A 15973-nucleotide genomic window follows, 5' to 3' on the forward strand; every position below is an offset into this window, starting at 1 on the left:
AAATGCTGAATGCTATTTTTTGCTTTTCACCTTTTTCATAAAATTGAAAATCCGCTTTAGATTTCTTTCAGTTAGTGAAAACAGGTACAAAGGTAGGTCTTTGGTAAAGCAAACTTTTGAAAAGCAGGGGACACCTGTATTACAGAAATACTTTAATTATCTGAGATATAGTCAAGACCCAGAAAACAAGCAAAAACTTTTTCAGCCCAAATAACTGATAAATGCATGACACATGTGCCGTGCACTAAAGCTCATATACTTTACTCATAGAAGGATACTTCAAGGTCACTTACTCTTATTTTCAACAGTTCTCATCAGTGTGCTTATCCATTTTCCCAAGGGAAATGGATTATCACATTAGATTATCCATTAGAAAGAGCAGAGTAGAGTTTAGAAACAATGAGGAAATGATGTTAAAACCAGGCCAGGTGAGGGCAGCAAGGAATATTGCTGAAGCATGCTGGTACTAGAAGTGACTGAAAATCTATTAAAAGTAGATACTGAAAAAAAAAAAAAAAAAAAAAAAAAGAATAGCCATCTGGGGCCATTTAATGTAGGGACTCACAGTTCTATCTAGCTTCAGAGTTTCTAAACATCAGAGTGGTTAAAATGAGAAATTTTAGAGCCTAGGGCCATAAACTGCAGCATACCCTGGCCCCATGGTGCTATACAAGTAAAACTTTTTTTCAAGCTTTTGCAAAGTTTGGCTTCACATTCTTATTTCTGAGCAGTGGAGCTTGACTACACTGATGCCTCCAGAATAATCTATCATTACTATGAGTAAACGTAGAGGCTTAGAGCAAATCACCGCTTCTGTACTCACTTGACACTTGTGAAAATGAGTTATCTGACGAAATGGAATACTTACCATAATTCTGTTCTAAGTTAGGCTTTTTCTGAATTATTTCAGTTGAAAAGATAAAGGCATTACTAACTCAGTGGTATTTTTTCTATTACGTGCATCTTCTGAAAAGTTGCAATGGATCCCAAAATACAAATGTTTAATTGATTTCAACTGGGTCTAAAGGGCACAACCATAATTAGCTTAATGGGATTCCTCTGGCTTCACAGCATCAACTGGCTTATGTGACTGAATTCCGATGCATTTGAAGATTTGTTTGCTAAACAGAATCAACTGAATAGTTGGCATTGTTCACATGCAATATTAAAGTTATTGAAATATATATATACACACACAGCATATAGATAATAGAGATAATCTCCTTAGAAGATTAAAATGGTCCCCTAGATTTAAAGAATGTTTATAGCTTTGTGCTATTATTGCCAGTGCAGTTGAAAACCTTACATTCTACTAGAAATTACCCTTCTAAGCCATCTAGGTTTTCCAATAATAGTTCACCTCTCAGATATTTTGCAATATCTCAAACTATATTTTCAATATTAAGCAATCTATGTCATTAAATCAAAATGTATTCTTATGATGAATGCAACATGTTTTGCACAAACAGGTATAGTAATCGATTGTTTTTTCCAAAATGTCTTAAAATTGATGTCCTATCAAAGTGAATATAAGGCTACCAAATTACCATACTGAAGCTTGAAGACCAACAACTATTATCTAGTTCTTTAACCATCTACGTGTCAGCTCACACAACAGAAAATATACTCAGAGGACCTCAGTTAAAATCAGTTCTGTAGTATTTCCATAACTGTTAACTGCTGACATTTTTCTCCCAAGAGACATTCAATTTCTATTGTCCAAATTCATTCATAAGTGAGGGTCTGCCTTTCTCTAAGCAAAATAAAAGATTTATGAGAGCAATCACTCATGCCGTAGTGCACCACTACTTAATTCACAGACAGCCTTGCTTCAGAGAAACTCTGCTGGGCTCTTCCACACATAGGATATCTCACCCCTAGCAGACAAGGCCATTTTTGTGTTATCAGCGTCTTTCATTTACTCATTAACAGAGAATAACAAGCCGTCTTAAAACTCAAGGTAAAACCTATAAACTGAGAGATCTGAAATGCAGGTTCTCTTGTGGGAAATATTCGTTAGGATTGGAGGTGCCCCGTGATCTACATGCACCATGAGCATCCACTGGAAATAGGTTAGAAACCCCTGTGCTTCTTTGTCCATCGGAATGTGAAGGCTTGAAAAGGTAGTCTTATATGACTCATATGCCAGAGTTTCCCCGAATTAACTTAATAATCCCACCCACCAAAAACTCAAATTTTCAACCCATACCCCTGAAGAAGTACATTATCAGATAGCCTTGGTCTGGGGTTGAGAGGGGTGATGTTTTCCAGTACCTGATGGTGTCAGTCCTTCTCAGTCCTGGAGTTCAGCAAAGGAAAGGAGGAACTTTCTTCTTCCGAGGAAGCTTGGGTGTTTGAGAGCTTCACTCACACCAGCCCATCTTATGCAACAACCACGCACCTCGGCCAATGGTTTCCACCTGGTCTGCTCATTAGAATCACCTGAAGGGTTCTTTTTACAACGTGCCCAGGCCCAGAGCCAGACCAATTCAATGTGCATCTGAGTGTGGGATCCAGGCAGCAGTGTTTTTTCAAAGTCAGCCCAGTGATTTTAGCCTGCAGCCAAACTGAAAAACACTGCTCTAGAGCAGTGATTTTGAATCAGAGTCAATTTTGCCCACTCCGCACCCCCAGGAACATTTGGTAGCATCTGGAGACATTTTTAATTGTCATAACTGGGGGTTGCTTATGGGTAGAGCCCGGGATGCTGCTACACCTCCCAAAACGCACAAGACAACCCCTCACTACTTTCACCTGCTTTTTGTTAATGCAGAAACATTCAAGGGCTCATCCAAAACACTCACCTCTCACACCAACCCCACATAGAAGGATTCTGTAAATGACTCAGCAAATTTGCAGTTTGGGATTTACCTTGCTGCTGGTTCCTATCTGTTTATAAGACAATAATTCAACCAAAGTGTGTGGGGATTTAAAAATATGAAAAAATCATGTCTCACTATCCATATCAAAAATTAATTTGTAACAGCAGGATAAATACAAGCTACCAGTGCCCACGTTTATAGGCTGATGATCCATAAACATCTCATCGTGCCTCTTCATTTTCCAATTAATTATTGAAATAAAAATGCAATGCAAATGGGCTACAAATACACTTTGGTGAGGATATCAACTGTCAGAAGATCTGTCACTTAAGAATGAGAAAACCCGAAGTAAACACAAGAATTAAACTGCAGTGTCATTCTAAATAATGCATCTATGTTACATCAAATTTTTAACTGAATACAATTGTTAAATTTTAAAAAACCATTTGCCTGACCATGAAATTTATCTGAACCCAGGCAATAAAATTCAGTGATTAACGCCATCCCTATCTAGAGATAGACCTTACTTTATACAAAGAATTGCTTAAAAATTTCACCTAAAATCCCTTCTTATAAGTTAAATCACACATTAGAGAAGTTCTTTATTTAAATAAGCCTTCTAGTAAGGAGAAGAACCGTTTTGTAAGTGAACCACCTGCCCTTAAGTAATCTTTATTTTGGTTCGAGATAAAAAGTTTCCTCAAAATAGTGCCCACATTTACTTCTCATGCTCATTAAAAAGTAATCAAGAAGTGGAAAAGTCATTAACTTTACCTTCCCGTTAACACATTACCCCCTGAAGACAAGTTTCATGGCCAATGACACATCTTGTGATAGTAACACAACCAAAATATCTTTTTAAATGACTTTCATCTCTTGTGAGAACTGCACAGCGGAGGCTGCCCACAGCAATCAGGGCAGCATCTCCTGGGAAGAGTGAGGGAAGGGTGCAATCAACAAAGTAAAAGCACCATAGCCTCTGGAGCAGCTTTCAAATAAAGTGAAAAACCTCAGATATTTTGGATGCAGAAACCCCACTTCATAAAACCAATCGTTTTAGTTCTAACTCGGCCACAGGTAACATAAAAAAAAAAAAAAGACCCTCACAATTCTTTTAAGTTTTTTTTTTCCTCTCTTGAGTTGCAAGTGGTTTCATAACAAAGATGCAGAAAAGTAAACCTCTTCCAAACGGTGTAGAGCTGCCTCAGCCAATGCAGTGGATGTTGCACTTTGGAAACCAAAGGAGTGTCCAAACACATCTGTACATTTTAAAGGGGAATATTTAAACAACCAGAAAGATGACTCGCCACGTAAAAAAGCATGCTACTCAAGCACTGACATATATACACTACCAAATGTAAAATAGATAGCTACTGGGAAGCAGCTACATAGCACAGGGAGATCAGCTTGGTGCTTTGTGACCACCTAGAGGGGTGGGATAGGGAGGGTGGGAGGGAGACGCAAGAGGGAGGGGATATGGGGATATATGTATATATATAGCTGGTTCACTTTGTTATACAGCAGAAACTAACACACCATTGTAAAGCAATTATACTCCAATAAAGATATTTTTAAAAAGGGAAAGAAATCATCTGATGCATTTCAGATGCAAAGGAAAGTCACAGATTCATGCTAAGGCCCCCAACACAATGGGAAACATCCTCAAGGAAAAGTAAGGCATATTTACAGGCATTCAGGCAACCCAGCATCAAGCCTGTTTAAGGACACCCTAGTTCTTTTTTAATGTTATTGTTTTTCATAATAAATACTCATTTCTTTCTGCACATAAGCTGTTAGCTGGACTCAAAAACCTTTGGTCACCTGTTCCAAGAGAGCCCTTGTAGGAAACTGCACACAAGCAGGAAAATGTTCAAGATAAAGAAATCTTAAATTGGTTCTATTTTTATCTTCAATGCCCACAAATCTCACCCCGACTACTCAGGGTCCCACGGAATTATCGTTCCTCTCCTTCCCCTGCCCCCTCCTCCCCAATATTCTCCAGGCTACCTGGTAACTGCATAAACTAGAACAAATGGAGGGGGAGAAACACACATCATGATTTGGGGGCAAACGTGTGTTCCTCTCCCCAGCCCGCCTCCGCGCCAGCGCCTGCAGTTTCTGACATGGCCGCAAAGCCCTGCATCATTCATAAGTCTCTACCCAGGGGCCCCAGCAAAGCAGTTCCCCAGCACGTACTGACCCACCGTTCATGCCACTGTAGATATTCCGGTGATGGGGTGACAGATCCTCTTGCGCCTGCCTTCGGAGGGTGCCCTCCCTGCTGCCACCGCCGCTGCCGCTGCCGCTGCCGCCGCCTCCGCCTCCGCCTCCGCCCACGTGTTTGTGATCGGGGCTCCCGCCGTAATGCTGTTTGAGGTGCTCCGGGCTGGTTCCCCGGGCTCTGGGTAGCTGCTCCAGGCTCCCGCCGAGGGCGTGTTTCTGAAGATGCTCGGGGCTCCCTCCGCTGTGCCTGGAGTGCTCGGGGCTGCCCCCGGGCCTGTGCTTCTGTAAGTGCTCCGGGCTCCCGCTCAGCACGTGCTTGGGCAGCGTTTCGGGGCTGCTCCCCGCTTGCGGGTGCCTTTGCTGTTCGGGGCTGCCCTTGCACAAGGGTTTGTGGTGCTCGGGGCTGTGTCCTTTGAGGGCTTTGGGGTGATCCGGGGTCGCGGAGGCCCTGGGCTTCTGGAGATGCTCAGGGCTGGTGCTCCTGTGCTTGGAATGCTCCGGGCTGCCCTCGGCCCGGGGCTTCTGCAGGTGCTCCGGGCTGCCGCCGCTCGCGTGATGCTTGTGGTCCGGGCTGTCAGTGCTGCCTGTGCTGGAAGTGCTGCTGCCGTCGCCCACGTCCCGCACGTAGGGCGCCGTGGTGGTGGCGGCGAGCTGGCAGAGGCTGGCCTGGCTGTCGATGGAGCAGCGGCTGCCCGCGCAGCCCGCGCCCTTCTCCTCGTCCAGCAGCACGCAGAGCTCCTTGAGTTCCATGTTCTCCTTCACCACCTCCTCCTGCTTCACCTCCAGCTCCTTCAGCTTCTGCAGGTATAAGGCCACTTCCTTGTGCATCACCCCCGCCGTGTAGCGGCCCAGTCTCTGCCACTCCCGGGACACCCTCTTGCCCTTCTGCCGGTCATCATCCAGGAAACAGCAGAGGTCCCTCAGTTCCTGGTTGTCCTCCTGGAGTTTCTGGTTAATATCCTGAAAAGAGACACACAGCCACTCAAGCCAGGTATGCGTGGGAGGCGACACCAGGCTCAGACTTCTGGGAGCCAGGGAGCCTGGAATGGGTGAATCCTCTGTGATGATAGGGGAGGGAGGGAGAAGGTGAGAGGAAGCTAAAGATGTGTAGCTGTCCAAAAAATAACAATAATGGGTATTGATTCTGCTCCCTGCCCCACGCTTTACTTGCATTATCTCATCTACTTCTCACCAAACCCTCAGGGGATATTATGGTTCTTTTACAGACGGGGAAACGGGACCTCGCAAAGCTTCACTTGTCCAAGGTCATCCAGTCAGTCTTTAGGGAGCAGCCAGTTCATTAACAGGAAGTCAGTAGGCTCCCTGCCCCACCTTCAAGGAAGAAAGATGGCTGCTTGTGATCTATGAAAGGCTTACAAGCTCTGAGGCAACAGGCCTTTCGTCAGTGCAAACGACTAACACTGCCTAGGTGTTCAGCCCACGACCCGGAGAAGCAGCCCCAACCCCTGCATGAGCGAGCAGTGTGACTGTCCTCTGGTGGCGTTTCAGTCCTGCCCATCCAACCCTACTTGCCATACTCCCTGCACGGCTCCCAGGCGGCTCACTTGGAACTCAGGTTCTTGTGTGATATTCAAACTCCCCCCCCACCCCGCCCAAATAGCACCTCTCAGCAAATGCCACCTCCACCCATCCTGTCGCCTTTTCTAAGAACCTGCGGTTATGCCTGGCACCTCCTTCTCTCTCACCTCCCAGTTCCGAGCCAAACACGTCTCCTGAACTCTACCTCCGAAATTTACCTTGTCACTCCCATGCTTCAAACCCTTGAAAGGGTCTCACTGCCCTTAGGATAAAGTGCAAAATCCTTTAAGTCTCAAAAGGCCCCCAATCCTCTTAAGTGGCCTACTTCTCCAGCATGAACGGTGATTCATTCATGAATATTTAGTAAGCATCTATTATGTGCCAGGTCCCTGTCCAGGTGCTAGGGACAGATCAGTGGATGCAGCAAAGCCCTTGCCATGCTATGGCTCTCATTCTGGTAGGGAAGACTAGCAAAAAAGCAAGTATAGAACATAAAGTCATAGAGTGAAAAGTGCTGGGAAAAAGACTAAAGCAGGCTAAAAAATACTATCTTTTAAGAGAAGGCACCTCTGCAGAGAAAGAAAACATTTGAGCAAAGACCTGGGTGAAATAAAGGTGCAAACATTTGCTGGAAGATGATCCCAGGCAGAGAGAAAGGCAAGTGTAAAAGCCCCGAGACAAATGTGGCTCAAGTTGCAGCAAGGCCGGTGGGCCTAAAGCAGAGTGAGCAAGGGTGGGGCAGAGCTGGGAAGGAGGTCTGGGAGGTGGGTGGGCACCAGGGCTAGGTAGATAATGTGGGCCTCCTCAGCCACATGAAGGCCTTGCCAGCCACAGGAAGACTTTGGATTGTTGCCAAGCTGAGGATAGAGGACTGACATGATGTGATTCATTCTGCACCATAATTCTGTGCAGAAAATAGACGGCTGGGGGATGGAAGGAGGCAGGTGACTGGAAGAGAGAGAGAGAGACAGGATAAGGTGGAAGCTGGAAGACCAGGTAGGAGGCTACAAGATTAGTCCAGGTAGAGGGAGATGATGGTGGCTGCTACCCATGGTGGCAGTGGACAAGGTGAGACCATCCCTCCCCATCATGCACAGAGCCCCACCCATGCTGGCCTGGTCTCAGGGCCCAAGGGACAAGCCCTTCCCCTCTTTCACTCAGAATGCTCCCCCCAGCCTCTACACAATCTTTGTTTCTCACTTTATGGCACTTCCCCATAGAAGCCAACCCTGACCACTAATCTAAAGGACGTCCCCTTCTATGCTCTGCGAGGGGCCCTTCAACTTCCCCCCTGTTGCATTACAACTTCTAATCACATATGGTTGAGTCTGACTATCAGTCAAGTCTCCATCCTCACTAGACCAGAGTCATGAGAATGGAGACCCGTCTCTTCTGTTCACCTCTGTGCATCCAGAACGCAGCACCCCTACTGTAGATACCTGAAACCAAGGAATTCAGAATTAACTGTGAAATCCCCACTTAGTCAGGGGGTAGCTGTTTCTTGAAGCACCATAGTTTGGTGGGGGGTGAAAAGGGGACAGCTACCTAAGATTTCCCCTACTCCACAAAGCCTGAAAATCTCTGGTCTTGTGACTGTCATCCAATCCAGACCTAGAGGTACTCAGAGAGGGGACGTGATTCTCCCAAACTCGGGTTGATTCCAACACTTCCCCCTGATATTGACTAGGAAATAAACCATAAAACAGCTGCCAACCATGCCTGGCATCTCCTGGGAGTCATGAGGCCTCACGTGGGAGTGATTCTCAAGGCCTGAGGAGAAAGAGGCTCTGTGCAGCTTAGTTTTCAACTCAATTCTAACTCTTAGCATCACCAATTCTTGTGTCTAATGCCCATCTAGTCCTTTTGCTTCTCAGTGCCACTCTCTGACCTCAGGCCGGGATGTTTCCAACAGCCTCCAGCGGGCCTCCCTGCCTTGGTCTACCCCAGCCCCTACCTTCCCTTGCTCACTCCAATCCAAGCTCTCTCTGGCCAGACTGATCTTCAAAAACTCTCCCTGCAGGTAGTGTCTCTCCTGCCCCTAAACCCCCATTGCCTCCTCTTTGCCAAGGAAAATGAATAAACCCTTGGGCCAGGCCTACAAGGCTTTCTTCCTGTCTTTCTACCTTTAGCTCCCTCTAACCAGCTATTTTGAACCCTGATTAGGTCTAACTTTCCAACTAGAAAATACTATCTTCTGCCTTCTACGGACTTACCTAAGAGGACAGATTGCTCTGATAAGACTCCACCAGCCCTAGAACAGCATCTGGTGTGCAGCAGCGCCAGGCTTGAATGAATGACTAAAGTAACTATCCCATTCACTGCTCAATGCCTGTAAGACACACTCTCTAGAGCACTCATTGGGCATCTTTTTTTTCTTTCTTTCTTTTCTAATGTAGATACCTTAGCTTCTGGAGGGCAGAGTCCATTCCAATGTCTTTCTTTGCATATTTGACACACTTGACTTGGTGTGTTGCATACAATGAATGCTTAATATGTGTTTATGGACTGACCAGCTCTTTAAAGCCCTAGGCCTATGGCCAAAACAGGATACAGCGCTAGCTACTGAGAAAAGATTTCTTTTTATTGTTTTCAGCTAGCCCTGCTGTGTTGGAGTCTGTAGTAATAAGAGAATAAATTATTCCTTGACACTGGTGCTTTATGGGAAATCAGAAGCTGTGGATATTCCAAGAAAATAATGCTAAACAAAATTAATCATCCTCAGCTTCATAGCTCATGCAGCTCAATATCAAAAAAACAAACAACCCAATCCAAAAATGGGCAGAAGACCTAAATAGACATTTCTCCAAAGAAGACATACAGATTGCCAACAAACACATGAAAGAATGCTCAACATCACTAATCATTACAGAAATGCAAATCAAAACTACAATGAGGTATCACCTCACACTGGTCAGAATGGCCATCATCAAAAAATCTACAAACAATAAATGCTGGAGAGGGTGTGGGGAAAAGGGAACCCTCTTGCACTGTTGGTGGGAATGTAAATTGATATAGCCACTATGGAGAACGGTATGGAGGTTCCTTAAAAAACTAAAAATGGAGCTATCATATGACCCAGCAATCCCACTACTGGGCATATACCCTGAGAAAACCATAATTCAAAAAGAGTCATGTACCACAATGTTCACTGCAGCACAATAGCCAGGACATGGAAGCAACCTAACTGTCCATCAACAGATGAATGGATAATGAAGATGTGGCACATATATACAATGGAATATTACTCAGCCATAAAAAGAAATGGAGTTATTTGTAGTGAGGTGGATGGACCTAGAATCCATCATACAGAGTGAAGTCAGAAAGAGAAAAACAAATACCGTGTGCTAACACATATATATGGAATTAAAAAAAAAAAAGGTTCTGAAGAACCTAAGGGCAGGACAGGAATAAAAATGCAGATGTAGAGAATGGACTTGAGGACACGGGGAGGGGGAAGGGTAAGCTGGGACGAAGTGAGAGAGTGGCAGGGACATATATACACTACCAAATGTAAAATAGATAGCTAGTGGGAAGGAGCTGCATAGCACAGGGAGATCAGCTCCGTGCTTTGTGTCCACCTAGAGGGGTGGGATAGGGAGGGTGGGAGGGAGACACAAGAGGGAAGAGAAATGGGAATATACGTATGCATATAGCTGATTCACTTTGTTATACAGCAGAAACTAACACACCATTGTAAAGCAATTATACTCCAATAAAGATGTTAAAAGAAAAATCATTCTCAGCTTCAAAAATTCTTCCACATTTAGCTTAATCCTCCCATTTCATAGGAAGTTCGTCATGTTCTTCTTCATCTAACTGAATTTCCATGTGAAAATATGCCCCTTTGAGTATCCTACAACTATTCCTGTTTTCTCCAGAACTGGGAAGTAAATAGGACTTGTGCCACCATGGGCTCCTTCCCAAATGGAGTGAAATATATACAGTTGACCCCTGAGCAAACTGGGGGTTAGGGGTGCTGACACTTGGCCAAGTTGAAAAGCCATGTAACTTATAGTTGGCCCTCCGTACACCAGATCCACAAGCATGGATTCAACCAACAGCAGATAGTAGCACTGCAGTATTTAGTAGTGAAAATATCCCTGTAAAAGTTGTCCTGTGCAGTTCAAACCTGTGTTGTTCAAGTGTCAACTGTACTTCTCAAAACTCTAGTTGGGGTAGAAGGGGCGTGTATTGGCCCATTCAGTTTTATCACAGCTCCTTTTTTTCCATTATTATTCTTGCAAATATTATTTACTCTCCAATTCTGAGCTATTTCCTCTGCCTTCTAATGAACAGCTAAGCAACCAGCTTGATAATAACCTTGTGAGCTAGTTTTTTCAAATCTATCACTTTAAGACTTGGGCCATCTTTTTCAAAACTGTCTTTTTAACATTGCAGCAGGCTACTAGATGTTACCCATCTGTCTAAAGGGGGCTTTTAAAAGATTAAATCCATAATCACTCAAAATTCATATCATCCCAAATTTCATACATAAGATTCTCAAGTACTATAACTGTGGTGAAAGAATTGTTTTAATTTGTTATTTTTCCATCATTGCAGGATGGGGAATTGGTGTGCTGGGGAGCAAGGAAGAAAATTAATGTGCTGCAGATAAAAAATCTATAGAGATTGAATTGCCCCCAATTCCCGCCCCCCCCCCGAAAATTCCAGGCCAGAGCAGTCAGAGTGTTGGTATATGCTCAGAAGTGCACGAACATGGTTCTCAGGAATCCATCCCTTTCAACAGCAGCACCCTAACTGGAATCTCCTTTCTCCAACCCCTTTTAGGATGACACATTCTAATCAGAGAATGTCAACTAGTCAAAAGAAAAAATCAGCTTATTTGGGACACTTCATATCTGTGTGACCTTAAGAAAGCTATTTAACCTCACTGGGGTTTCTTCATCTATGTATCATTTACTCTTCACACCTCATGTGGAAATAATATCCCCATTTAGCAGATGAGAAAATGGAGGCTCAAAAAGGTTATTTGCCCAAGCTACCCAAATTGTCAGACTCCAAAACCTTTCTCTTTCCTACCCTACCTCCTAAATGTTTAAACACAAACAAGTCAGCCAGTGCTTGGACAGAGTCACAGGCCCCTCAGAGGAAAAGAATGATGCTCCCATCCCCCAATGTCTACAGCCACAGTACCACCTAGAAGCCTTGAAAATATTTAGATGCAATTTCAAAGGAAGCTCACAGAAAGAGGCATAAGAAAGAGTTATGGCCTTAATTACCCTAAATTTACAGTCTTCAGCTGAGAGTCCCAAACCAACAGAGGCAAAAAAAAAAAAAAAAGAAAGAAAGAAAGAAAGAAAATCCCTTCCTTCCAATTAAATGAAAATAAATTTAAAGTGTACTATCGTTATCTCCCATTTCCTCCCACCCCACCCCTTTCCTTTTCCCCCTTGGTATCCATACATTTGTTCTCTAAGTCTCATTATTGATACTATGTATAAAATAGACAACTGATGGGAACATACTGTATAGCACAGGAAACTCTACTTAATGCACTGTGGTGTCCTAAATGGGAGGGAAATCCAAAAGGGAGGGGATATATGTATACGTATGGCTGATCCATTTGGCTGTGCAGTAGAAACTAACACAACATTGTAAAGCAACTATACCCTAATAAAAATTAATAAAAAAATAAAATGAAATGTACTATCACTTATTCAGTCAACCACATTTACGGGTCACTATGGTGTCTAGGGAAGCTCTGAGCCACGATGAGGAAGGGAAGGAAGAAGCCTTGCCCCTCAGAGTTGGCCAGAGGCTTAGGAGGGGCCACCATGTGGCTGCCCCAGGATGATGGGAATGAGGAGTAAGGGCTGCATCAGAAAGTAACCAATCCCCATCATTTCTAAACTTGAAAAGGAAGTGGACTGGAAAGTCTTTTAATGCCAGGTCATGAATCTAGACCACAAGGAGACTCCTACTTGAGGTGTAACCGCTCTTAACTGGCCTGATAGGTACTTATGAGGTTACTGGAATGAAGACCCGGTCCTCCCCTCCTCGACACCACTCACACACAACCTAAAAGAACTTCCAAGTATTTCTAAGCTCTTATGTCAATGCTCCATACTATCAAAATCTCTAGGAAATTAATTACAAACTCTTCCAAGTTGCATTATAGCTCAAGCCATGAAAGAAGATTAAATTGGAGGGTTACGAACGATACTTGTGTCCAGCTTTGCCATGGAAACCCAGATCCAGGAGATGCCTGGCTTTACGTACATTTACGCATCATCTCCTGGTGACAATAACTACCATTTTTGGCAGTCAAGTCCAGAATTAAAGCTTCACCTAAATTATCATAATTTATTGTCACACCCCCCCTAGGAGGTGGTTATTATGATTTGCATTTTATTGATGAGTAAAATAAGGCTCTGAGAAATTACCCAGGCTCACCCTCCTGGCCAAATGAGGATTCTAGATGCAGACCCACCTCTGAGACGATCTTCCCCCTACACCGTCCTGCCTCTAATCCAAGAGTCTGGTACTTAATAGTCCGTTAGTAACGAATTAAGCGAAAGGAGAGAGTAAGGCTTGGGATTTTTCTAAGAGATCCTCCTAACTGTATCCACTCTAGGGACTATATATGACAGTCAACTGGAGCCTCGGGGGAGGGCCTTCTCCACCTGCACTGGGCCCAGCACCCAGGTGAGCATCTAGCAGTTCTCCCCCTCCCACTCCCCTTTGCCCGAGAATCCGAGGGCTGGAGCCGCTGAGGCAATTAAGAAAGTGTCTACTGCCTGAGAAGTGGGGTGGGAGTGGAAAGGGGACAAGAACAGCATGTGCCTGCGGGAATTTGCTCCCCGAGGTCCCTGCAGCGATTTCGTTTGTGTCTGGCTTCCTATAAACAAAAGAAGAACAATGAGAGGAAGGCATACCAGGAGGCACCAGTGCAAGCGGTGAGGAGAGGAAGTTTGCGGTACACTCGGGCAGGGCGGTTCCCCGCCACCCAACTGCTGCAGCCAGCCGGGCTGGCACATTGCTGGCACACTCAGAACACTCCAAGGGGAAAAGAAAGTTGGTGGGGGGTTGGGGTTTTATTGTTTTGTTTTTCTTTTGTTCTTTTTTTTTCCCCTAAGAGCAAAGCGGGAGGACTGGCTCCAAAGGAAAGCATGCCTGGATGGCACTTAGGGTACACTATCAAAACCCTGTGCTTCCTAAACTGAGTCCCTCGGCCCTTCCCCCCCAGCTAGACGAAATTATAATCAAATTGGGGGTAAATGGGGCGGTTAGGCCACCCCAGACGACGTCAGCCGAACTCGAGGAAAAGGAAAGCATCGGAGCAGGTAGAAAACAGAACGTGAAAGAAGAGGTAAGCTCCTCTGCACCATGCGACATAGCCCAGTTCCGAGAGTGGCGCCGCGGCTTCACCCTGGGCGCCCCGCCAGCCCCTGCATCGGCGCCCTTTCCTCACCCTCTGCCCCACGGAGAAGTCGTGGCGCCAGAGCAGCCATATCGTATCCCCGATCCCCAAGGGCAAAGATGCTCTGGACTCGCTCCTTCGCTCGTTTTTTCCCCTGCCTGGCCGTAACCCGGCTCCCCAAAGCACTGATTTTCCCGGCTTCCTGGGAAATTAAAGGTTCCGTGTATCCATCGCTCCCCTCCCAGCCTTTCAGCATCCTTGGCGCCCGCTCCTCCGGCCACGGAGGACCACGAGCTCGACGCTAGTGCGCCCCATAGGGGAAAGAGGAGGGAACCAAACTTATACAAAGTTTGGAAAAGTTTCCAAAGGGCTGGAGAAGGGGAGCAGGGGATGCTGACAGGGAGAATGGGGAGGATCACATGTTGACGGAAGGGGGGAAAGTTTGCCTGGTCCCACCTTCCCAGGGCGCCCGGCTCCCCGCCCCGCCGAGCCCGGCGCTCACCTTGAGCCCGCGGATCTCGCCGAGGTGCAGCTGCAGGCGGCGGTTGACCTCGCGGATGAGGTTGCTGTGGTCCAGCATTGCGCTCACCTTCTCCGCCTCCGCGCGCCGCAGGCAGCGGATCAGCTCCTCCTTGCTCCACTGCAGCAGCTCCTCGTCCGACACTTTGGACAGGTCCTCCACGGCAGTGGCCGCAGACGGGCCGGCAGAGGTTGGGGGACAACTTTCCGCCGCCGCAGCCGCCGCCGATGCTCCTCCGGCCGCCTTCGACATGGTATCCGCGAGGTGGCAGGTGCGAGTGGGTGCAAGAGGCAAAGCAACTGCCGAAGACGCGGGCACGGCAGGGCCGCCTCCGCCCACACCCCAGTGCGCTCCAACGAGTCAGCTGCACCGCCCGGGGGCCACTGGGCTGGGGCGGTAGGGGTCGCGCTGGACCGTCATCCTACCTCGCCATCCCTGTGCGCGCGCGCGCGCACCCCCAGGGCCGGGCAGCCACCCGCGCGCTGCGGCCAAGGCACATCCCAACTCCGCTCAAGTCCATGGTGAGGGGCGCCGTGAAGCTGGCGCCGCCGCGGGATACCCTAGGGGACCGCACCCCGGTTCCCCTGCCCTCTCTGCCGCCCTAATTCGAGCCTGTCGCCCCCCACACTCTGGCACACACGCACTCACACACGCTCACTTTCCTCCCCCTTGACCAGCTGCAGCCCCCGCTTCTCTCCTCTCCTAGCCCTGCCGGGGAGCGCCGGGCTCCGCGGCACCTCGGGAGCTAATCCAGCGCCGCCGCCGCCGCCGCCACTGCCCGAGGGACTGGCGCGGCCGGCCGGCTGCGCTCCTCCTGCCGCCTTTGCTGCGCCCGCCGCCGCTCCCAGGCTGCTGGGGGAAGCCTAGGATTTGCAGCGCCGAGCGGGGGGTGGGGGTGGGGGGCGTTTAAAGGCTGGACCGGCAAGAGGAGGAGCCTGGAGCCGGGGCAGCCCGCAGCCGGCCGCACCTCCCGCGCGGGCCGCACGCTGCTGCAGCCGCTCGCCCGCCCGGGGATCCCGAAGCGCGATGTGCGCTGTCCCGCCGGGCAAGGCCGTGGGCGCGGCTCCTTCAGCGCCGGGGCGCGGGTCGGGGTGGGGGGTGGGGGGTGGGGGGGTGGGAGGGGGAGAAGTATAAGAAGCTGTGACACTCGGTCTTTGGGAGGCTCGCGCGCGCCACCGTGTGGCAGAAGCAGCTCCCTCCGCCCCCTGCACGCCAGGCTCGTCACCGGGCAGGGTAAACAGCTGCGAGCAAAATGAAAGATACCTGGTATTTTGAGAAATTGGGGTTCAGGAAAGATGGGTAGCAGGACCTGAAGGGTAACCGTCTGACTGTACTTTGGAGAATGGAAGAAGAGATCGATGGCAAAAGCAAGGGGGAGGGCTTTGGGGAAGGAACGTTTAAGAAAACCCCTATACTCTAAGAAGGGGAAAAAGAGGCTTCTGGCAATACTCTTTAGGGACCATCCACCCCTACCCTCACCCAAGGCCT

At 47.5% G+C, this 15973-nt stretch overlaps 1 protein-coding gene across 6 annotated transcripts in view; it reads right to left on the reverse strand.

Annotated features, from left to right (window-relative positions):
• The window catches only part of CCDC85A (coiled-coil domain containing 85A), a gene marked incomplete at both ends in the record, with an annotated part of 200030 nt that extends 185293 nt beyond the window's left edge, over positions 1 to 14737 (reverse strand). For all 6 annotated transcript variants that reach the window (XM_079721116.1, XM_079721115.1, XM_079721114.1 and 3 more), the window contains 2 exons: positions 5027 to 6005; positions 14468 to 14737. In XM_079721116.1, coding sequence (XP_079577242.1) covers positions 5027 to 6005; positions 14468 to 14737 — 1249 coding nt within the window. The remainder of the gene's footprint in view (positions 1 to 5026; positions 6006 to 14467) is intronic.
• Between the last annotated feature and the right edge of the window lie 1236 nt (positions 14738 to 15973).

The sequence above is a fragment of the Hyperoodon ampullatus genome (assembly GCF_949752795.1).
Source record: "Hyperoodon ampullatus genome assembly, chromosome: 15".
In the NCBI taxonomy this organism is placed as follows: Eukaryota; Metazoa; Chordata; class Mammalia; order Artiodactyla; family Ziphiidae; genus Hyperoodon; species Hyperoodon ampullatus.